The sequence below is a fragment of the Armigeres subalbatus genome, chromosome 2, assembly GCF_024139115.2.
Source record: "Armigeres subalbatus isolate Guangzhou_Male chromosome 2, GZ_Asu_2, whole genome shotgun sequence".
Taxonomy (NCBI): Eukaryota; Metazoa; Arthropoda; class Insecta; order Diptera; family Culicidae; genus Armigeres; species Armigeres subalbatus.
In genome coordinates, this window is record NC_085140.1 from 119,750,606 (window position 1) to 119,775,163 (window position 24,558).

The 24,558-nt window shown below is 43.2% G+C and overlaps 1 protein-coding gene and 2 long non-coding RNA genes across 3 annotated transcripts; 1 reads left to right on the forward strand and 2 right to left on the reverse strand.

Moving 5' to 3' along the window:
- Window positions 1-1,566: 1,566 nt before the first annotated feature.
- On the reverse strand, window positions 1,567-2,631 carry LOC134215022 (uncharacterized). Its single transcript, XR_009980001.1, has 3 exons — window positions 2,394-2,631; window positions 2,135-2,298; window positions 1,567-2,039 (listed from the first exon to the last, which is right to left on the reverse strand). It is a non-coding gene; the product is annotated as an uncharacterized LOC134215022 (long non-coding RNA).
- A 615-nt stretch (window positions 2,632-3,246) lies between these two features.
- LOC134210735 (uncharacterized) lies at window positions 3,247-24,151 on the forward strand. The gene is made up of 6 exons (XM_062686975.1): window positions 3,247-3,486; window positions 3,551-4,213; window positions 4,289-4,358; window positions 22,348-23,022; window positions 23,091-23,489; window positions 23,553-24,151. The coding sequence occupies exons 1-6, from the start codon at window positions 3,442-3,444 to the stop codon at window positions 23,957-23,959; spliced, it is 2,259 nt and encodes a 752-aa protein (XP_062542959.1). The 5' UTR covers window positions 3,247-3,441; the 3' UTR covers window positions 23,960-24,151.
- LOC134210736 (uncharacterized) lies at window positions 6,611-11,618 on the reverse strand. Its single transcript, XR_009978852.1, has 3 exons — window positions 11,493-11,618; window positions 11,275-11,434; window positions 6,611-6,911 (listed from the first exon to the last, which is right to left on the reverse strand). It is a non-coding gene; the product is annotated as an uncharacterized LOC134210736 (long non-coding RNA).
- Window positions 24,152-24,558: the final 407 nt, after the last annotated feature.

The following is a 24,558-nucleotide window of genomic DNA, read 5'->3' on the forward strand; positions in this document are numbered from 1 at the left end:
TATTCGGCCAAACGACATTCGGCCAAATGACCCTAAACTTTTTCTATAGATTCATAAGGAACCTCCATTGGATTCATATTAAACCTCCACTGGATTCCAGAAAAAAATCCCACTGCATTCCAGGACCAATCCCCACTGGGTTCATGAGAAATTCCCACTGGATATCAAAAGCAATCCTCACTGGTTTCCAGAGGAAATCTCAACTGGATTCATAAGTAATCTGCATTCAATTCATAAGATTTTTTCATGAATTTATTTGAGTACTGCAATCAATAGCTTCCATATTGGTCTGTTGATTGAAATATTGAAATTAATTAATGAAAAAATGCAGGAGGGTGAAACGCCTGTCATCCACGGTACACTGGCACTCTACCCAACATCGTTTTTGGTACCTTTTCCTAGCAAAAACTTGCAATTAGTTGTGGTATATCGAGCCTTTTGTGTTTGTATGGCTTTCTATGTCAAATAAAAGCCCGTCGATACTTCCGAAGCTTTGTAATCATTGAATCAACGAAATTTAAAAAAAACATTGGACGCCATATTGAACAAATGGTGGTTAGTCGTATTAGCCTTCTCTTCAGTCCCCTGAAAGTCCAGTCCAGTCCCCTTGACTCCAGAAGGATTGCTCACTAGACTACAGAAGAAATCTCTACTAGATCTAGAAGTAATCCCCACTGGAATTCAAAAGAATTCCCTACTGGATTCCAAAAGTAATCCAAACTGAATTCATGAGAAATCCCTACTAGATTTCAGAAGGAATTTCCATTGAAGCACAGAATTAAACCTCACTAAAGTTGAGAAGGAATACTCACTGGAGTTCTGAAAGAATCCTCACTGGATTCCAGGTATAATTTCCACTGGATTGCAGATGGAATCTCCACTGGATTCATATGGAATCCCCACTAAAGATAAGAATCATTTTTCCTACCGGCCCTGTATTTCCCTTGGCATGCCGGTTTTTGAATTTTTCCACGACATCGGGGAAACAAATGTATCAAGGAAAAGGCTCCCTACAAGCAAATGAGGTGCAACACCCACCCATTATTCCAGAACCCAGATACAAGCTCGCTCGAAATGTTTTGGTCCTAAAAATATACAAAAAAAGACATGGATAAAACTAGGGATCCTACATTCAGAGATATGCGAAAGCGGCCATCTTGAGCCAATCGAGCATTGAGAGCTGTCAGAATCTGAGCCAAATGAACATCGTTATTGTTGCGGATTGAAAGGTATTGCGATTGTAATGAAAAAGATTTCACGAAAAGTTTTGTCGAATAAACAATTTGTTTTACATTGGCAAGTTGAAGTAGTCTAGTTCATGCATGGTACTTTGTTCATTTGTATTACACTTTTATTTTAGTGATAATACACTGTTGGACGTTAGATAACGAAGTCTAAAAATGCTATTATGAGCAAAGTCACGTTTGAGCTCCAACATTTTGCGCCACGGCAAGTGCTGGCAGCGTTTGTTTACGAAAGTAACAGCGCTGCTAAATCGTCTGGAAAAGTATTCGCACATCTCTTAATATAGGATCCCTAGATAAAACGAAAGCTTACCTGCGGCCCTGTTGCGGCTGCCGACGCCCAATGCCCTAACTGGTATAAACCAATGAAGGGCCCCCTCGGGAGATCGGCGCGGCAATACCCGAAGGCACCACCGGGATTTGGCATCGTGTGATGCCGCGCCGCCGAGAGGAGCTTGGACGCCGCCGTTCTAAACGGCTATGGTCCAACCGCTCCTTTTAGGAAAACAGGACCGTCTTATCCTTCCAATAGGATCTCTCTGGAAGGGGGACGGAATAAGTTCCGAATCCGAAGCTAAATGTTTCACGGGCGGGTACTGCGCCCAGGAGATGCGTTGAGAAAGGTGCGGATCATCTTTCCGTTGACGATAGTCATCGAATGGTAGCCGGCGGTCCTGTCTGGTTGGCGTTGCTGCTGTGAATTTCGTCTGCGGGATCTATTAGATGTAGGATTTATTTGCGCCTCGTTTTGCGCTGCACCCGTGCAGCCAATCTGGTGTCGAATCACGAAGTTACCTGTAAAACACACAAGAAAGGAAATAAACGATCAACATTCTAAATAAAAATAAAACACCCACACTTTACCCAGAGACGTTTCTGACTATACCCACCTTTGATGAAGCGAAAGATTGTGTTGGCCAAGGATCTCACTGTTGCTGATGGGCACCGAAAGGCACCGTACAGTTCCATCCAATTGGAGTCCCCACTGGGTGAATCGTTTGTGGGAGAAGTTTGCCATTGGATCCATTTTAACTGCATTTGTGCTGCTTTTGACCTACGAAGAAACCAAAAAAAAATAACTTAACATAGTTCTACCGCCACTACAAAGTTCCTACATGTTCCTACATAAAAAACCCACACCATATTTACCTTTATTGGATGCCGCCCTGGCCACTCATCCTGGTGACTCGTACTCCGGATATGCTTAGCATTCGTCAGACGTCCTGCCGGAGAGGTGATTTCACCCTGTTGATTGATTCCAAATTAGAGTTTTTGCAATAACGCCGTATTTGTGCATTTTTTGCCTTGCCGGAAGACGCCTTTTCGAGGATAATCTTTAAATAAAATTGTCACGGCCGCGAAAGGAACGAGATACAGTCGGTACAAAAGATGGACGACGAAAAGAAAAAAAAGTGTCAGTTGAACCCTTTGAACCGCTTAGCATGTTCAATGTGTTAGTGTACCGGTGAACACACAGATTTGCGCTTAGTCGAAGGGGTCGAAGATACACGATTCGAGTCCAAGATGAATATTTGAACCTTTGCTAGGATGGTTTGCGTCTAATTGAGGTAGATTCCTGTTCGCTTTTAGACATCGTTCCGTGCGGGATTTGGAGAATTAAACTAAAAAGTGACAGTTCGAAAATTTAAAAATCACCCCGTTATAAGAATGGCTGGTGCTACCCAGCAATTCCAACAGGACATCGATGGAAAATAATTCGATATCTGTCAAAAGTAATCTTGCTCTGCGAGCAGGGTTATTCGATAATTATGGAAATGTCACTTCTAAGTTTAATTTCAGTTTAATTATCCAATTGAGACAGAGCCTTAGTATAAATTAGGTTAAGTTTATATCTGTTTATTATGTGTCGATTTTCCTGAGTGAACGTCTTATATGAAAAGCCTTAAGGCAATTGCCCCATCGGCCCAATCCATTGACATTTTATTTACTGATGAGATTTCTGAAAATCAACATATCTGGCACCCCGGTTTCGCGACTTTGACAACGAACGGCGACGGCAAGACAGCAAAATTTTGTAAATGAAATTGAAATCCAGCTGCAACGCTGCAACATCAGTATAGTTTGTGAATCTGAATCACTCGGTTTCTTATCGCCTTTCATTCCTTTCATTTTGTGTTTAGCTGTAAAGCAGAAGTGATTCATTTAATTTTTCTCCGCTGATAACGCAGGCAAAACTATGGTAGTGTCGGAGGAGGAAATCAGTCAGAGAAAACTTTTGAAGGTACGTTTGTTTTTTTTTTTATCAAATCTGGTGTATTGATCTAAAGTTTTTTGGATGTTGACAGCATCGTGGCCGGAACGTCGCATACCATTTTCAGCTTCCGGCTTACGTGCAAATAATACGCCGTCTGAATGCAGCTCCTCTGCTGGACCTGAACATGGTAACGCTTCTGGAAGTTTTGTTGGATCGGTTGCAAAAACTAGCAGATTTCAACAGCTATCGGCCACCGGATATTTCTGAGGTTGACCTTCGTCAGCAGAAAGTGGCCTTTACGTTTGGCTGTGGTTTTTGCAATGAAAAAGGTTTCAACGCCCGTCAATCTCTTGAACACGTTATGAATGTTGAACACAACCAATTGAACCACAGACAGATGAAGAAGCTTCAACGCTTCAAGAAGACCTCAACGGACAACTATCAGGAATTCCTTTTCAGAAGGCATGAAATGATGGGGAAGAATAACTTGCAACCGCATCTGCTGGATGGGTTGTTCGATTTCTATGTGATGACGAAGAATTTCCTTAAAATGACCACTCGCTACTTGTCGTCGTTGAGCAAGCTGGAATGGGCTCCATCGATAATTGTCGCGCAAGGGGTTCTCGATCTTTTGAACATGATCGATTTGTTGCTAACCAAATCAAAGTGCATTGAATCTGTTCCGCGATTCACGACGATACTGCAGCAACTGCTGCCAGGCGAACTACGGTTCGTCGGAAATGGAAAAATATTCGTAAGTATAGTTGAATCACGTTGAATGTTATTGATTATCTAGAACATTATTTCATGGTTTCGGAATTGATTACAGGACCACATTCAATCAGCAATTGATCACGTAGCGCTGGGATCAGGATTGAAAATGGCTCCCCCTGCGCAAGGTAAATATGAAACGATTTAAAGGGCAATAATTTTTATCTAGTTTTGTAAACAAAGTAATCAAAACTTCAGTATCGCTCACGCAAACTAAAACGTTATTATTAAAGGTAGGGTTTGCAGGGTTTGTGCTGTGTTGATTTGAGTGGGAGTGCTATCAGATTCGACAAACCCGTCGTTTGAATCGTTGTTTACATAATCACATTTTAACAAAACGAACAACGATAAAAGAGGCAAAAACTGTTCCGAATCATAACAAGCCATGATAACAAATTTATCAAACATGCATACAAGTGCGACAAAACAGAATCGGATAGGCAGCCCTCACATAAAAATTGTGCTTTGTTTTCGCTATTTTCATTTGAAGCTCCCCCCATTTGAAGCTTCCTAAAAGAAATTTATCATGGGGTGTAGTATTTCGAATCAGTTCTCTATCATGACAGCTTGCGAAAAAAGTCTCTCGCGGTATGCTACATATCATATACACCCAGGTTTTTTTTACACGGTTTGGTTTTAGTCGTTTAAGACCTTCAGCGTCAATAAAACAATGAGTTAACCTCACGAAAAAATTCACAACAAATCAAAGAAAATTCGGGGGGTATTTAAAAAGCTGTGAAAGTTTAGGTTAACCGAGAAATTAATGAATTCTAACTGCGTAAAAAAAACCTGGGTGTATGTATACAGAGATGATAAGTGAGAGACTTGTTCTTTCTCTTTAGGATTCAATCCCTACATTTTAACTATGCACGTCCCGTGTAACCCCTGAAACTTGTACATCACTATCTGAGCTTTTACTTCTAATTTTATAAAAGTAATGTTGAAGAATGTGGTTGTCCTCAAGTGCCGGACACTTCCAAAAACCACTTCCAGCAACACAATATCTTCTATAAAAGAAAGCCCTTTATTTGCATGGAACGTCATACTCGAGCTTGATCGAGCTGAGCTGTGTTCAAAATTTGAGATTGAAAAAAAATGACCGAGTTGCCTGTGCTTACCCTTACCTAGAAGATATTAATCAATATACCATGCGATCAAGTAACATTCTCTCAGATTCAAATCATGTGGAGAGTTTAAAAATAAGCCATCCTTAGAACAGCGATAATGATTTGTATTGATTATTGAAGCCATGACTTATGATTCGTAATAAAATCTTCATTCTGGTAAGAAAATTCTTTTGAGCTTTTAGTGGAATCACTTTACTTGTCATAGAGTTCGTAAAATTCCATTTAATTCCACTACTTGATTGTACCTTGGCCATGTACGTATGTCGACGAGGCCGTCTTCAGACCACTCATATGTACAGTCCAGTCGGTCTTTTTTTATTTTTATTGTTTTACAAGGGAGAATGCATTTACACACTAACCCAGCACACGTGCATTGTAGTTGCCAAACTACCACACGGAAGTGTGCTGGATTGTCGGACTCGACCGTACCGGTAATATCGACTAAACTCCCTTCGCCATCGTTTCCCCAGGAACAACCTCCCAGTACTAGGGTAAAATGCCCAATAGTGGACCCCCTAGTAGCGGAATTTAGCTCTTCCTGTCATACGGAGTAGAAATTTTCAACATATTAATTCTGCTTGATATTTAATACCAAGTTCTGCATCTCCTCTTCACGATACGTACATAAAACACTCAAATACACGACGTTATTTGTGGAAATTAACATTTTAAAGTCCACGCAGAAAAAACTATTGTAAAAACAATAATATTTTATGTAAATTCAAAAAGAATTTAACATTGTTTTGGCGGTAATAAGAAAACATATTTGTTTCAAAAATCAGGTATTGTTGAAATTAAAAGAAAATATGTTTATATTTGGATTGGTATAATGGTTTGAAACTTCGCTGCACTGGTAACGTCGTAACGTGTAACTCACAAATAACAAAAATATTGTTATTTTTAAAAGAGATTTCTTATTGTTTTAATTTGCTTTCTCATTAAAAATACATCCAAAATATTTTTGTTTTAATGATCCTTTATTTTTAAATTCATTTAGGGTATAATTGTTATAATTAAAAGATATGTCATTTAACTTCAGGGATTCTTTAATTTCTTTTTTAGAGTGACTAAAAACATGTATTTGTGCATGTCACATGTGTTTATTCTAATGCCTTCTTGTATCTTATAAAAATATCAGTCACCTGATTCTCTTATTTATTAGTTTCGTAGAGGCAATAAATTTGTAAAGCAAAAATATTAAAGATCTCTTATAATATTAAAGAAGCATCATAGCAACAAGAAACACTTAAATGTACTCACAATACATGATATCTAATAGAACACCTCGCATTCACTTATAATTAACAGCATTGGCCTCCCGGCTGATGATCCTTCAGGTTGTTTCGCCAAAAGTAGTTTTGAGTTATCCGTATTGATCCCTCGTTGAATGTGATGGTAGGAGATATGTTGCAGATGATGCGTGGATTGTACAGGAAAGCTTGTACCAGTTGCAATGACGCCCCGGCCTCCATCGTGTCGTATCTGTTGTCAGAACTTTGATAACCTTGGTATCCGTATGGGTATCGCAAAGATCTCGGCGTATATAGTATCGTCCTGCTTGAACAAGGAAAAAAACTTAAAGACGGATTTTTCGTAGTAAATTAGACATTTTACCGTATTCCGGTTCTGCATGCAGTATCGATATATCGTTGCGCTCTTGTTATTTACACAGCATAGTGTTGCAGAGCAAACATAAAATACGTGTGGAAGGTTTGGTTGTAAGGAATGGAATGATTTATTAGGAAAAAATAACAAAGATGGTTTCTAGCAAACGTTACTAAACACCCGGTATCTTGGATCGCTCGTCCAGCTAACACTCCTCCTCGAGTAGTCCAGATTTCACTCCGGCGTTCGTTCGGTGAGTGACCAACTTCCTTTTTTGTAGTGGTTTGGTCAACATATCAGCAATCATAGTTTCTGTAGGGCAATAGATAACTTTGATAAGCTTCTTCTTAACCAGATCTTTGACGAATTCGAATTTGGTATCCACATGTTTGGATCTCCTCTCTAACTTCTCGGTTTTAAGTTGTTGGATTGTACTTTGGTTATCTTCATATAGTATTATTTCAGCTACTTCATTGAAATCTAGCATCATTTTACGAATCCATAAAAGCTCCTGACTTGCTTCGGCAACTGCTATAAATTCTGCTTCAGATGAAGAAAGCGCCACACATGTTTGTTTCTTTGCACCCCAACTGATTGCTCCTCCTCCGAAGAATATTATGTAGCCTGTGTTCGATTTTCGATCGCGATGATCTCCTGCCCAGTCAGCATCTACGAAGGCAGTCATGTTTGACTCATCTATTCCTAAATGTAATTCATGTTTGGCCGTTGTTACAAGGTATCACATCACTCGTTTTGCTTCCGTCCAATCCTCTGCCCTTGGGGAACTAACTTTGCGGCCCAGCAAGGAAGTGCTGATGGCTATGTCCGGCCTTGTATTCACAGCAACGTAGAGCAATCCGCCAATTAAACTCAGATATGAATTGTTATTGGGCAAAAGATCACTCTCCTCCTCCTTTGCTCGAAGGTAGCCGGGTTCCATAGGTATGGCTGATGGTTTCGCCTTGTCAAGACCAAAACGTTCTGCTAATCGCTGAATATAATTTTGCTGATTGATTACAAAACCTCCTCCTGAACATTGATTGACTTGAATTCCGAGATAGTGGCGTACATCACCGAGTGGATTAACTTTGAACCTTGCAGAAAGAGATTTGAGAATCGCTTCATATTCTTCCAAAGTGTTACATACAATTAGCATGTCATCGACGTATAGTAGTATGAATGTTTGCTGATTTTCATTGTTGATTTTAATGTACAAACAGGCATCGGAATTTGATTGGACAAAGCCGAGCCGTTTGAAAAAATTATCAATGGTTTTGTTCCAAACGTGTCCAGCCTGTTTCAAGCCATATAAACTTCGCTTCAGATGACAAACTGTATCAGAACTGCCTGTTTCATATCCTTTAGGTTGCTTCATGAATACGTCTTCAGATAGAACACCATTGAGATATGCATTCTTGAAATCTACGTGCTTTACCAACAATTTTCGACGGGCAGCAACAGTAAGCAGCATCCGAAAAGTAGTATGCCTTGCAACTGGAGCAAAAACTTGGTCATAGTCGATGCCAAACTTCTGTCTGAAGCCTTGAACAACTAATCTTGCCTTGTATCGAGAAATTCGACCATGTTCATCTAGCTTGCGCTTATACAACCACCTACATCCGATGGCCTTCTTGCCTTCAGGTAACGTTGTGTATTCCCATGTTGAATTCTGCATTAGTGACATGAACTCTTCATCCATTGCTGATTTCCACAATTCACTATCATCACTAGAACAAGCTTCGTCGTAGGTTTGTGGCTCGATTCTTTTCACCAAATTACTTGAAGTCTTGTATCGTGCCGGTGGAACTCCCTTATTACATCGCTCAGACTTGCGTGTTGTGGTACAGGTAGTATCTTCATCACACGAATCAAAATCATCGTCTTCATCAGTGCTTTCATCGTTATTTCTATCAGCAATAGGTTGAAGCGCGATCGGCAATTGTTTCATAGGCTGCAAAGGTTGTAACGCATCTTCGACAGTTTCCTCCAATATCGGGACATCTTCACTAGCTTGGATATATTCTTCTTCTACGAATCTTGCATCTCGGCTGATCACCAGTTGATTTGTGGAAACATCGACGAACCGGTACGCTTTGTGGTTGTTTGAATACCCAACAAATGTCATTTGTCTCGACTTCTCATCCAACTTCCGTCGTTTTTCTTTAGGGATGTGAACAAAAGCTTTACACCCAAACACTCTGAGATGCTTGACGTCAGGTTTCTTACCCCACCAGGCCTCGTATGGAGTAACATCAGAGATCGATCTGGTTGGTAAAAGGTTCTGTAGATATACCGCTGTATTTGCTGCTTCTGCCCAGTACCGCGTTGGAAGTTTGGAATCAATTAACATACAACGACACATTTCTATAATATATCTGTTCCGTCTTTCCGCCACTCCATTTTGCTGCGGTGAATACCCAGCTGTGAACTCAGCATGAATTCCTTTCTCTCGGTAATATGTCATCAGCCGTTCGCTTGAGTATTCCCCTCCTCGGTCGGATCTGATCCGCTTGGGGTATCGTCCAAATTGTGTTTTCACGTATGCCGACCATTCTATTATTTTGCTTGGTACTTCAGACTTACATTTCAACAGGAAAATCGTGCAGTATCGGCTGTAATCATCTACAAGTGTAAGGATGTAACGTTTACCACTCACCGACTTAACTTCCAACGGTCCATATACGTCAGAGTGAATAAGATCCATAGAAGCTGTCGTCTTTGTCTCTGATGTCTTGGGAAATGATGTTCGAGATTGCTTTCCCTTCAGACAACATTCACATCCTGTACGAATTCCACAATCAGATACCTTCATTCCGTTGACAAGGCTTTTTCGCAAAATCTCAGATAAAGCTTCCGCATCACGATGCCCAAAGCGCCGGTGCCAAGTGTGTTGACAATCCCCTCGATGAACATCACCGTTGGATGCACAAGCTTGATCACTACATTGCTTGATGCGATATAAACCCCTCGATTTCACAGCTTCTGCGATTGTCTTGCCATTGATCAGTATCAAGCATTTCGTTTCCTCGAATTTCAGTTCAGCTTTTCTTGTAGTGAGAACAGGAACCGACAACAAATTTGCGGCTAACTTTGGCACGTAGAGTACTCCATTCAAGCGTATCATGGTTAAGTTACCATTCTCATCGCTACACTTGATAACTCCGCTGCCAGATCCCTCAACTGTGAGATTCCGTCCATCAGCTAGCTCAACATTTCCTGTCGCGGGAACTATTTCTTCAAAGAATTTACGGCTTGACGTCATATGAGAACTGGCTCCGGAATCAACAATCCAGTCTTCCGAATCATGTCCTTCGCCAATTATTAGTGCGTACATTTCACCCTGATTGCCAAGAGCCGTTTTTGCATTTTGCTTCTTCTCCGTTCTCGACTCTTGCTTCCATCTGCATTCCCGTTGCTTGTGACCTGGCCGCTTGCAATTATGGCATAATATCAATTTACGGTTCACAAATCCCCTCAATGCCGATCCACTGGAAACATTACGAGCATGCTTGTTTACTTCATCCAAAAGCTTTTCACGTATTAAGTTCAAGGTCAACGCATCATCCGAACGTGTTTCTAATGCGGTCGTTAAGGCATTGAACGACTTCGGCAGTCCTCGCAGTATGAAAGCCACCATAGTGTCTTCGCCGAGATCCTTCCCTGCACTGCAGAGTTTCGTGTATAGGTCTTCCATCTTGTTCAAATAATTATCCATATCTTCGCCATCGTTATAACGAGTTTCACACATTCGCTGTAGTAAAGAAACCCTCGTGGTAAGTGTTGCTTTTTGATGGTGTTTTGCTAATGCTTCCCATGCTTCCTTGGCTGTCAGATGTGCTCGAATTACGCCATACTGATTCTCTTCCAACAGGAGCAATATGGTAGCACGAGCCTTTGCATCACCTTCTGTCCACGCCTCAGGTATGCCATCAGCCTGACCTGCTACCGGAGCTGGTGGCCCGTTCTTAATATACGTCCACAGTCCCTCTCGGATCAGCAGTGCTTCCGTTCTTAACTTCCACGTCTCATAATTTGAATTATTGAGCTTCGTAGCATTGACGCTTCTCAGATCCATATCTATCGCAGAATAGGCTCTAACGTTCAATAGAGAAATACTGTGCTCAGGCCCATAACCTGTTGCAGAGCAAACATAAAATACGTGTGGAAGGTTTGGTTGTAAGGAATGGAATGATTTATTAGGAAAAAATAACAAAGATGGTTTCTAGCAAACGTTACTAAACACCCGGTATCTTGGATCGCTCGTCCAGCTAACACATAGCTGGGTGTTGGTTGGATTGTCCGAGAAACTTACTTGCAAGTCACAGTGATCGCCTTGTTTCATACACATCCTGTTGTCATCATTGCTGACTGGAAAGTCGATCGAGTTGGCTGCTTCTGTTGAGAATGTCCCGGATGCTTGTGTTCCTGCCATCGGCTTCTCCTGTATCCGAGAAGTTTTCCTATCATCAAACCTTTTACGAAGAGATTTATTTTTATCAATAGACATTAATAATGAATTATTTAACTTACCTATACTTTTAATAGCTGCTGAGTAAATTTAGATTGGTAGATTTAAATTATAAACTGTTCCGGTACCTAACAAAAAAATAAACATTTTTGTTTTTGACATTTATGCGAGCGTTTTTCTTTTTCGAAAATGTTATGCGAGCGTTAAGAGCCCCGCACATAGGATACGTTTGCGTTACGTTTGACACATTTCCCATGAGAAAACTGTCAAACGCAACGCAAACGTATCCTATGTGCGCGGCTCTTTATGCTGGTGCCATTCCGTTACGAAGGTTGCTGCATAGGGTGACAAAAAGTAACTACACGTTAAATTTAAATCAAATTTTATTGATTCAAAAATAAATTATATTAGTTTTTACAATAATATTGTTATAAATCGTATTATTGAAACAAACATAATTTTGTTTTAAAATCATGTAAACAAATATTATGAAAGCAATAATAATTGAGGTAAATTCAAATAATTTCAATCATTTGAATATAAAAAACGATATTATTATTTCAATTGGAATAAATTTCTGTCCGTGTCTGACTGAATTCGCCCTATAGTAGACCCCCTGGGGGTCCATAACAGGAAATTGCTTCCCTATAGTCGACACTTCATTTGATTTTCATGTTTCGTTTCGGGACGTTCTTCTTCCCTATTATGGACCCCCCAAAATATTCATATAATGGACACTTTCGTGTTTATTTTCAAAAGAATTGTAAAAATTCATCCAATTTTGCTTTCCATAGCATTTCCAATGCATGTAATCAAATCATAGGACTGTAAAGTAGGTTCTCCCGATGGAATTTCATAGCAAAATATTTACATTGTGCTGTAATAATGCAAAAATAGCTGGAGGGTCCACTATTGGTTGGGGGTCCACTATTGGGCACTTTACCCTACTTCTGGGGGATGGCAGTACTAAACGTACTCGCTCATTCTCGCTCACACAGGCACCCGTCCCATGCGAGTCTTACTTGGGTGCTCGTTCTATCGCACCCTCTAACACACCCTACATGCTCTGTCCCACCCTGTGAGTCTGACTTGTATGCTCACCTCTATCATGCCATGTGGGTCTGACTTGTATGCCCATCCTTCTCATGCCATGTGGGTCTGACTTGTATGCCCGCCCACCTTTATCATGCCATGTGAGTCTGACTTGGATGCTCACCTCTTTCATTCAGTTCGCGCTGACACATACTACTCTAGTCATTCGACCTAACTCTCGCTCTGGCATCCCTTGTGGGACATTTTATTTAGGTTCCCACTTCTGACATGCCATGTGAGTCTGACTTGGACGCTCACCTCGCTCATACTATATGAGACTAGCTCAACTCAAACATACCGTGTGAGACTGATTTGTGTGCTCATTCCTTTCGTTTCATTCCATGTGAGACTGACTTGGATGCTCACCCACACTCCTCTGCCACGCCGCGGGGTATCAGTAGTCATAGGAACCAACATTCCTGCGCTACTCCCAGCGCGGCGTGTCCTCCCAATGGGGTCTCCCCACCCAGCTTGATGTGTTAGGAATCAGCCGGTGGGTCCACCTACCTTTCGAGGAGTTATCCCACTCGCGCTGCCATCTGGCAACCGAAGTCACCCTGGTACGTTCGCGGGCTCCTCTGGTGCCACGTAGCTCAAAACACTCCTCGTCTTCCCGGATGACCAGCCCGACTGGCATCATACTCGCTATCACGCAGGATGCGTCGTGCGATACCGTGCGGTAGGCCGATATCACCCTGAGACACATCAAGCGGTAGGTGGTCTCCAGTTTCTGCAGGTAACTGGTTACCTACAGTGCTTTTGCCCAGGACGGGCCGCCGTACCTAAGGATAGATGCGGCAACGCCTGCCAGTAGCCTACGTCTACTGGCGCACACCTTGGAGCTGTTGGACATCATCCTCGATAATGTCGCCACAGCAGTCGAAGCCTGCTTGCACCCATATTCGACATGGCTACCGAAGGTAAGCTTGTCGTCTATGATGACCCCAAGAATCTTCAGACTCCGCTTTGAAGTGATCGCGACGTCTCCCACGTGAACAACTGCATGTTGTGCCGACTTACGGTTACTGACGATAACCACCTCCGTCTTATGTTGAGCGAGCTCAAGGCCTCTCGCACTGATCCAGTCCGCCACAGTGCTGATCGCGTGTTCTGCGGTTAGTTCTACTTCGGGGATCGACTCCCCGTAGACCTCTAGGGTTACATCGTCAGCAAAGCCGACGATCTTCACACCAGGAGGGAACTTTAGCTTCAGAACCCCGCCATACATCAGGTTCCATAGTACCGGGCCCAGGATTGACCCTTGCGGGACTTTTGCGGTAATAGGAACACTTTTCTGACCGGCATCGGTCTCGTATAGCAGCACACGGTTCTGAAGTAGCTGTCCAAGATCGGGTACAGTCCCACCGGCAGGCTAAGCCGGTGTAACGAGAGCGCGATGGCATCCCAGCTTGCGCTATTGAATGCGTTCTTCACGTCCAGTGTCACCAACGCACTGTATCGAATTCCTCGCCTTTTCCGTTGCATCGCTACCTCTGCAGTCTTTAGCACTGAGTTGATAGCGTCCACCGTGGACTTACCCTTCCGAAAACCAAACTGGTTACTCGACAGGCCATCCGTACCCTCTGCGTACGGGGTGAGCCTGTTGAGAATGATCCTCTCGAGTAGCTTACCCGTCGTGTCGATCAGGCAAATTGGTCTGTACGCCGATGGGTCGCCCGGAGGCTTCCCGGCCTTCGGCAGCAGTACCAACTTCTGCCTTTTCCATCTCTCAGAGAAACGACACTCATCCAGGCATCTCTGCATAGCTAGCCTGAACATGTTCGGGTTCGCTATGATCGCTGCCTTGAGTGCACTGTTTGGAACTCCATCAGGCCCTGGAGCTTTGTTCATCGCAAGGGTATTAGCCACTGCGAGTAACTCTTCATTCGTCACCGGAGCCACCATTTCGGCCACACTCCCAGCGCCTTGCAGCGCAGGAGGAGGCCAGGGACTTGTGGCTCGGGACGGGAAGAGTACTTCGATAATCCTCGCCAACAGGTCCGGTGACCGTTCGGGGGGTGAAGAGCCCCCTTTGGTCTTGGCCATAAAGATCCTATAGGCGTCACCCCGCGGATTCGCGTTGGCACCCTCGCACAGGTTGTCGAAGCACGCTCTCTTGCTGCTCTTGATGGCCTTGTTAACCTTCCGGGACTCGCTTCATCCTGGGCCGCTCACGCAGTCCCGCCTGTGTTTTGAACGAGAAGCGTGCTTTTTTCGAACCTGTTGTACTTTTTACAACGGCGCGAGTCCCCGAAGGTTAAGGGCCAGTCTCGCAGCTCGAAACACTTCCCGGCGGCCCGCTTTTCCTCCTCGGTGCGGGCTCGTTGCGTCCTACGTCTAGCCTTGAGACAGGCTGATCGTAGGGCTGCAATTTCGGCACTCCACCAGTATGCCGGGCGTCTGCCATTTCTTGGCAGGACATAGTAGCGTCGCACGCGCGTGATAGGACAGCTACCAGCGCATCCCCGCTTAGACTGTCGGTGTTGGCCTCCAGTCCCAGGGCCGCGGTGAAAACTTCGCTGACGAAGTGATTGGACTTCCACCCACGGGCCTGACAGGGATCACCCGCCCTCGGATGCTGCACACCATAGTTGATCTTGAAGCGAATTGCTAGGTGATCACTATGGGTGTAGCCCTCGTCTACCCTCCAGTCCAGGTCAGAGACCAGACCGGGGCTGACAAACGTTACATCTATCCATGACTCGGCCCCATTCCTACGGAATGTGCTACTGGCTCCGTCATTGACAAGCACTGCGTCGAGTTTTGCAAGTGCCTCGAGTAACGCTTGTCCCCTCTGATTGGTACAGCGGCTGCCCCATTCCACTGCCCAAGCATTAAAATCTCCAGCTATAACGAACGGGCTCCGACCTACTAGGTCGGACGATAGCCTGTCGACCATCTGGTTGAATTGTTCCATTGGCCACCTTGGTGGGGCGTAGCAGCTACAATAGTAGAACACACCATTGATCTTGGCTATCGCGACACCCTCCGCGGAGGAGTGTACAACCTCTTGAACCGGGTACCTTCCCATTGTGCAGATTGCCGCCGACCTAGACCCGTCCGCCACCCAGTTGCCATTGTCGGCAGGGACGTTGTACGGGTCGGACAGCAGGGCGACATCGGTCCTCGACTCCGAGACCGACTACCACAGCAGTTGCTGGGTAGGTGCACAGTGGTTCAGGTTCAGCTGTGTTACTTGCACGGCTTTTTCCGATTGGCTTCTCCGAAGGGACACGCAAGCCCGCCCATAGCATGGTTCCGGGCCTGCTTCTTACTGGCGCAGATGAGGCACCTAGGTGCCTTGTCGCATTCCTGCGCCTCGCCACAGCGACGGCACATCTTGCTTCGTTCTGAATGACCTTTTTGGCGTCAGCCACCGGTAGTTTGAGATTGGCTACCTGCGTACCAAAGAATCCCCCTCTTAGACGTACAGAGGACCGCTCAACCTCTGTGCCGCACTGCTCTTTGACGGCAGAGATGACGTCTTCCGCGGTCGTGACCTCGTCCAGTTGCTTACACTGGAGGGTCACTTCCGCACCCAACGACCTGACCTGAGCGCCGTCACCCAAGACCTCCTGGGCAAGCTTTTTGTAAGCTACCCCGCTGGATTGCGCGCCACGCTTCAGTACCAAGATCATTTCACCGTTCTTGGTACGTCTGACGCTGCGCACATCCTTGCCCAGGGCCGATAGGCTATCGGCCGCTTGCAGCAATTTGAGGACATCGGCGTATTTGTCCTTGTCGGTTTTCACCAGCAAGGCTCGCCTCTGTCTCTCACCTTCTTCGCAGGTCGAGGGGTGTTTGACTTCCGAACCCTACTGACCAGCTGCCAAGGAGTTGTATCCCCTTCGGTGGATACCGATGGCTGGCTGGGGCCAGCTTGTGGCTCAGCAACTTGTGCCTGTCTAGTGCCTTTCATCTTCTTGGGCACACGCTCTTCAGGCTCCGGTGCACCTTCCAGGCGACGTTTTGCCTTGATGGTAGCGCGTTTGGGTCGCTTCGAGCTTGGCGTTTTCTTACCCTCACTGGCCGTCGCCTCTTTCGCCGCAGTAACACCGCTAGGGGAGGAGAGGGCCTTGGTCTGGATACCTTTGGCTACCTTCTCTGCTGCCGCTACACGCCTGATATAAGCGTCCTGTTCTTGTCTTGCGACTCGAACAGCTTGCCGAAGCACCAACAGGCTCTGCTTAAGCTCCTTGTTGGTGTTCTGCTTGCCGCTTATGAACTCGATGATCTCATCGAGTTGCTCGGCCACCACCCGTATTCCTGGTAGTGGCTCATCAGGCGTGCAGGCAGGGCTACTCCCCACCACCATTGGAAACTCTTCGGTACTGCCAATAGCAGCAACCGTCACTCCACTCTCCCCCTCTCTAATAGGGGACCTCGCTAGACCCCTTTTGGCAAAGGGGTCCATCACCTCCATCTCCAATGATTTTTGTCTTTCAAGGCTCATTGCTCTATGGGTCCCCCTTGCGGCTGCCGCCGAATCCACCTGGAGTAGTCGCCTTCAGTGATTCCATGGTTGACTATGCCTGCCTTGCGACAAGCAGGGAGGCCATGCGAGGGTTGACACTTGCGTGTTCAGAGCCAGATCAGCGCAAGTCAGGAAAGTGCATCTGAGCCTACTCCCACCCAGTAGCAGGCCTGGTAGCGGGTCACTTTTTAGTGACTTGGTTACTTTTTTCGAGTCAGTCACTAAAAAGTCTCTTTTTTCGAGCTCAAGTCACTAAAGTCACTTTTTCTCGAAAAAAGTCACTATTTTTAACTATTTTAAATATGTTTCGTGAGCATCGTCGTGGAATGAGAAAAATGTTTAAAAATGTGAAACTTCATCCGTTGCAAGATGCTTCATTCATGACGAACATGAAATGACGAATTTTGGAAAAATGACTACTTAGTACTTTTTGGCCCGAACGCATTTCGGAGCTTCTTCGAGACTCCAGATTCGCTGTGAATCTCGGTGTCATAAGATTTTCAATAGCCATTAATTAAAAGGTTTTCGTGTCACAGTTTATGATTGGGTATAAAGTAATGCAAGCAGGATGGGCACAGCGGATTGTGAATCTAAATTATTTACAAAGCCAAAAGCTGACTGCTGAGTTTCAAACCTATTTTGAAAACTGTTAAACTCTATCAATTGTTAAAGTGTAGATTTTAACAGTTTTTAAAAGAGGTTTTAAACTGTTGAATATTCAGATTGATCTTTTTAATTTCAGTTACATTTCCTGTTGTTTCGGGGAAATTATTAGTGAGCGAAGGCTTGCTCTAATGCTCATTAGTGCATACTCAAAACAAACAATCTTTTCAGCTTATTTTGATGACAATTTAAACATTTGAAACTGCATAAAATTTGGATATTCCATCGAGAAAAATCGTGGATTTGTTGGTTGGTAGCTCGAACTTCTTGTTTATGCTTTTTGAAGTTCTGAGAAAATTCATTAGGTTTTGAAATTATTCTTGGGTTTCAGATTAATAAACTATGTGAGTCGAATTAAATCTATGTCTAAAAATTAATTATATAAATTTCTGTAATAAAAAAAGAGCTATTTTTACACACAAGCGAAGATTTTCCGAATAAGTTCGAACCCATAATAAACATTATTGCACATTATTCTGTATGACTTATCTCAAAGTTGTGCTTTTCCAGTGGTGAAGGGGGTGGAAAGTAAAAAAATAAAACAGAATCAAATAAAACAAACTTATTAGATTTCACACGTCATAAGACGAACTATTCCATTTATTTCCATCACTCTGTAAACTTGGATCAATGTCTCATACTTGACTCGGCTTGAGAGACTAAAGACGTCTTTACTGTTGAGGTCGAAATACGTATACTAGTAAAGATTGCAAAGTAATGGAATTAAATGGTGCATGAAAAGTGAAGACATTCCATTAAATAAGCACACAATTTCCTTTTCATCGGATTTGTTGAATAATGTTTTGGCAATTCTTTTTTTTTGAATTTATTGCCCCTTCAGAGACATAATTTTTGAAAATAATTTTTATCGGCCTTATTAACTTCAAATAAAGTCCATTTTGTCACTGTAAATGAAATTAAAAGTCACTATTTGGTCACTTTTTCTGCAGCTGAAAGTCACTATTTGGTCCCTTTTTTCGCCAGTGTTGGTCACTAAAGTCACTATTTTAAGCAGCAATGATCGCTACCAGCCCTGCAGTAGGCAAAACTGGATGGCAGGATTGGGCAGCGTGCTACAAGGCCCGCCACGGTTTTATGGGACGGAAGACAGCCTAGCCATTAGCCCACTCGCCGTTTCGAGTCGGTGTCACCCGTACTAAGAGAGTAGAATGTGAGACTGCCAGCCCTCGCTTCACAATATCACAATATACCATACACATAGCCATGACGTGCCTGCCAGAAACATAATTGAGACCTTACTGGCGCCAGCCTCAATGCGCTACCGCGCTCCCTCATTTGTAGTTCATTTAGCCGCCTAGCCCTTCAACTGCCGTTGATACGCTACCGTTTCCAGCGAGCACCGCGCGGAGGCGAACTATAGTATACGCTGCCCGCCATTCGGTCTAACTAAGCTCAACTGTGTAAGGCCCTCTTCGGTGTCTCGTACTTGACTCGATTTTTGATCGAGTCAAGTGCGAGCAGTGCGAGACACTAAAGACGGCCTACCTTACTGACAAGTTCATTCTGGTATTGAACCGGCTGCAAAAAAAGGGAATTTGGCTGCGGTTATTAGCTGAGGCAGTGTTGGGAAATGTACAGTAAAACACTGTGATTCAGCCCGGTGGCATCCCTATCTCACACAATAGGTTTGTTTTGCAGCCAACATTGCGTGACCGTATCCCACTGACAGTTCTGTATCCCAATGAGAATCAAATGTGATGTTTGTAAACAAAACACATACTATCATGAATTTTACTTTGAGATGTTGGCTACAAAAACATGGCGCCGTGCCACCGACCTGCTGTGATTATGCGAATGTTTACATTTTATCCAGTCAAATTTCACGCACCGCACAAACCGAAACTGTTTTCCAAAAAAAATGTACGCCTCATTGTGACATTTTTTTTGCCGATGAGGCAAACTGTTTGTTTGCATGCTGCGTGAGATTCGAGCCACCGCGCGCTAAGCATTTGCATTATATTTCTTATTTTGGTTAGTGCGCAGCGCAAACAGAACAGAATCGTGTCTAATTGCCTGTGCCGCAAAGCCTACAAAGAATGCTAGCCGTTGTTACTAATTTATTAGATCTAGTCTCTAAAATGAGCAAGGAGTAATGAAATTATCATTTACCACCAAAAACGGTCATACGTCGTGAAATGAGTGTACAGAAACATTCATTGTGGAGAGAGAAAATAATAAAATCATGTGCTGACTGTCGTCTGCTTGGTCGTGGCTGCTGCTGCGGCTGTCGTGGATTTATTTTTTCTTTGACTGCGTGGCAGAATGAATGATAAAAATAAATGTCAACCGTTCCCGTTCCTTGCTGAGAGGCAGTAAAACACGTCTGGTCAGATCGAGATAACAAACTTGATTGAGCTTTATTCATTCTTCTTTTCTTTTCATTCATTCCACTTCATTCGTTCAGAACCATTTACACTTTCAGTCCCTCGCGCTCTCACTGAATACGCTAAGAGAAGAATGAATTCTGTCATCAAAAGAAAAAGTAGAATCATGAAAAGAATTTCACAGCGTGGTATGGGATGCAGCTCTCAAAATAATTTTCAAAATTTCAAAATTATATTTATTTACAAATAATTTATAGCATGAGGTTAGAATTTCGATTATCTACATTATACTTATATTAATTTGATTGTTAATGACAATGAAGTTTTTTCTTGAAATGATTCCGGAGATGGTACTACTTTTAATGTTTATTGAATTTCTAATACCGCCTAATAAATCATTTTCAAAAAAATGTCTGTTTGTAATTTTTAAAATTATTTTCAATTACATTGGCTATACCTTGCCGTGCCAAATTTCAGTGATTCTACTTTTCCTCTGATGACAGCGTTCATCCACTTCTCCTCGCGTATTGCGCGATGCTGAAAGGCGCAGTGCTGCCATCACTCCTTCTCATCGCGCAGAGATCGTAAACCAATCCTCTTGCGTAGCCCAAAAAACATCGGAAGCTGATGGAGCGCTTATTCAACCAAAAATAGTCTTCTTCAGCTAAAAAAATAGCTTATTCAGCTTAAATTCTTTGTTGGGAGGTCCTCTAGCTTCACCCAATTCAGCGGCTTAGTGAGTAGATCCGCCAATATATTCGCCGATGGGCAATAAGTCACATTGATGTGATATTTGGTATCCACGTGTTTGAAACGCTTCAGCCCTGCATTGTGGTGCAACATTTTGATGCAACTTTGGTTGTCTTCGAAGATCTGCAGTGGGTTCTGTACAGACTCTCCGAAGTCCTTCAATAGCTTCTTGAGCCAAAGCAACTCCCGGCAACTTTCAGCCAATGAGATGTACTTTGCCTCGGTCTATGAAAGTGCCATGCATTGTTGCTTTCTGGCACACCACGAAATCGTGCAACTGAACAGGTACCCGAATTCGATTTATGGTCCTTCACATTTCCGGGAAATGGGAATCCAACCAACTTGTCAGTCCAAACTGTCCAACCAACGATGTCGATGTAGCATTTTTGGTCCAAGCAGTAGGCGTAGTCCTTCTTCGTCACTCTCAAAAAAAGATATTTTAATTACTAGATAAAGATTGTCGCTGTCGTCGCTGTCCGGAACATCTTTTGCTAGCGAGGATAGGGGAGCTAAATACGATTTGACAGGTATGTACCACACATGTTTCGGACAGCAGAACAAAGGGAACCGAAGCGACAATCTTTATCTAGTAACTAAAATATCTTTTCTCTCAAACCTAAAAAAATGTTTCACCTCGCCAGGCGTTGTTATCTGGAATTCTCCTGCCAAAGCCTTCACAACTCCATCGTACCCAAGATGAATACACAGCTAGGTGTTTCAACCTGCCCAGTTTATGGAAGAGAAGAAGGCGGGGGTGAAAAATTCATTTTCGGTGCAAAACATAAACAAACCGGCTGGCTTTCTCATACTAAAATCCTAGATGGCTGAATCGTGGAAGATTGGATTTGGAAGATTGGAACACCTAGTGGTGTATTCACGTACCCATTGTCGTTGGATGTGACGATCAGCATATTATCCACATAAGCTATTTCCATTAATAATAATACAAAGTGTGATTTTGTGTGTTCATGAGTGAATGTGCGTCCCATATTAAAACTACTCGCCTAACAGTTCCATTAAGAATTTACATGACCTGACTGCACAAAATTAAGCAGTGTTTCAATCAAACTAAATCGTTTCCCGGTAGTCTATCGAATGAAAATTTCAACGAAATCCGATTATGTTTCAATTTATTAGATTTTTTTAAAGTTTCATATGGAAGATGCGATTTGGAACTTCAACAGCTATTATCTCAGTAGGTATGTGAAAAACGGTATGGTACTGATATGCGAGTGAGGGCAGTACGCTACAATTACAATAAGTTTGTGGGACTTGTTTTGTGATGTTTTTAAACATTGCGTATACTTAAAGGCTCACTCGTCGGTTGTAGCATTACAGAGCCGAATATCAATACCCTCAGAAGTTTTGAAATCCCTCCCCTTTTTAATTCAATAAAACTTTTTTATCTTTTGAAGACTTGTCTACTATTGCGTTGTGAAAACACTGATCAGTGTAGTTTGTTTTTGCGGGACAATATTTACCATCCAAATTTTGTTATGTAACCACATGTTTAATATTTCAAAGAAATTGAACAGAAATTAAATGTTAAACCAGCTGGTAACATTTTAATACCGAATCCTTTTCTCTCTCCAGGATTTCAAAACGTGTTTACCTTACCCCCAATTGGCAACGGTTCCTTCTATCAGCTACCGCCAAATATGCTAGTAGGACCTCCAATTGTGGCCGGGCCAGGCATTCCTGCCTTCACAACCAACCCTCCGGTTCGAATGTTGCCACCACCACCGATTCATTTGCCACCGCCCCCAATGATGAGCGCTTCCATGATGCGACTGGGCATCGACATGCAAATGATCAGCATCGGTACCCAACAACAGCAACGGCAACAATTCGTACACCAACAGCAGCTGTTATTCAATCCGTCCGTGATGAGAATGACCAATCAACAGCAGCAAATGGCTTTCCAGCAACCCCCACCGCAAATCCCTCCACCTATGAGTCCCACTGGGACGAATACGATTGCACCAATCGCACCAATCGACAAACGCTTGCCACCGATACATCAAACGGGCTCCGTCGATTGTCCTACATTGAGCTCCGAATTGTTACAGTTCCTCACAAACCCCAACGTGGACAGTCTGATCGAAAACGGAAATAACTTGATCTTTTTTGCCAAGTCCAGCGTCATACCGTGCGAGATAAAAAGTGCCTTGAAAGCGATCGCACCAGATGTTCGGGTGGAGTGTTTCGGAGCCAAAGTGTCTGGAGTTGGGTATGAGGAGGACAGTGTCAATCTGTATATCGATGATGGTGCGTATAGCATTTGAGTGGAAAACACACTGTTGTGCTTATTCTAATATATTTGTTCCCTTTCTTAGCGAAATATCCAAAAACGGCAGAATCCGTGAAAGAAATTCTTGATGCGTTGAAAGCCTTTTTCATCGACAACAATGATGAATGGGTGATTCAGAACATTCAAGAGGCGGACGTTCAAACGCATCTGACGGTAAAGAACACATGCGAAAACATAAGCTGCCGTGTAACATTCGCCGGTGAAATCAACTGCCACAACAGCACGCTGATCCATTACTACGTCAAATCATTCCCCATGTACCAAAAACTATGTTACTTCGTTCAGGAGTTCATCAAACTGGGCGGTCTGGATCTCAATCGCTACATAATAATCGTTCTGGTTCTGTTCTACCTACAGAAACGGGATTACCTACCTACGATTGCTCAATTGCAATCCAAAGTTTCTGATAAAAAAATAATCGGAAGTGAGTTAACGTCCAATTTACAGCACTACCTCAATATTCATCAACATTTTTTATTCTTGGCAGACTGGCTCGTCAACTTTATTCCTCGTAAGCCCGAAGAAATGAAGTTGAAACCGTGCGAAACCGATCTCCGCAAAAGTGCTTCCGATTTTTTCCTATTCTATGGCAAACAGTTCTCCTTTCAGGAATCGGTTGTTTGTCCGCAGATCGGTCTTGCCCTTAATCGAACGGACTTCCTCGTCGAAAATATGTGGAAGATGCCGCTTAAACAGTACAAAGTTTACGTCGAAGAGTGCATGGCCAAAGATGTAGCAGCGGGCAACAGTTTCGATCAGTTTGCTGTGACCTCGATGTGCGTGCAGGATCCGTTGGCGCTGACGACAAACATTGCCTCGCAGGTCACATCGGAAGACACCGGCAAGTTCACCCAGTTATGCCACACGGCGTACAATTTTTACTTGAATAATTAGGTAAAAGTATTCATTGTGATTTGTTGCCCTTTTAATGTTTGATATTTTATTCGATTTCGTAACGTTGCATTTCATTTTACAAATGGCGATCAACTGAATTAAATTCTGCATCGCGAATGACTGAATATGTTAAAATAATTAACGTTTACATAGAATATATCGATAATAAACGTTACCAAAAAGTTTCAATAATTTTTATTACAAATGAATTTTGATGACTTTCTTCTCCCATTCAAAATCCGCCAAACATGCTTCGCCTTAGCATTGTAATATCAACCTGAATGGCACGACAGTGGTATTACTATTACTATTCAGTGCCAGTGAGGCTTACTTTCTTGGCTTAGACAGAAACCTTATTATCCGACAAGACCTTGACGAAGTGTACCGGGTTGTTGAAACTACTGTACCCCTTGATCAACCATCGGTCGTCATTGTTTCTGAAAAATAAGCTTGCTGTCCACAAGCAAATCATCCGCCCTGTGATCGAAGAGCTGCATCAAAACCCAACATCTCAAATTACAAAATAATATTCCTGCGGATGATTATAAACACTGCACCTAAAACAAATAACATATCTCCAATTTTTTGACATAATAAGG

Bases quoted from the DNA above. Each gene is read 5' to 3' on its own strand.
- LOC134210735 (XM_062686975.1), top strand. From the start codon at position 3,442: ATGGTAGTGTCGGAGGAGGAAATCAGTCAGAGAAAACTTTTGAAG. The intron at 3,487-3,550 runs GTACGTTTGTTT...GGATGTTGACAG, and splicing joins GTCAGAGAAAACTTTTGAAG to CATCGTGGCCGGAACGTCGC. The intron at 23,490-23,552 runs GTGAGTTAACGT...TATTCTTGGCAG, and splicing joins TGATAAAAAAATAATCGGAA to ACTGGCTCGTCAACTTTATT.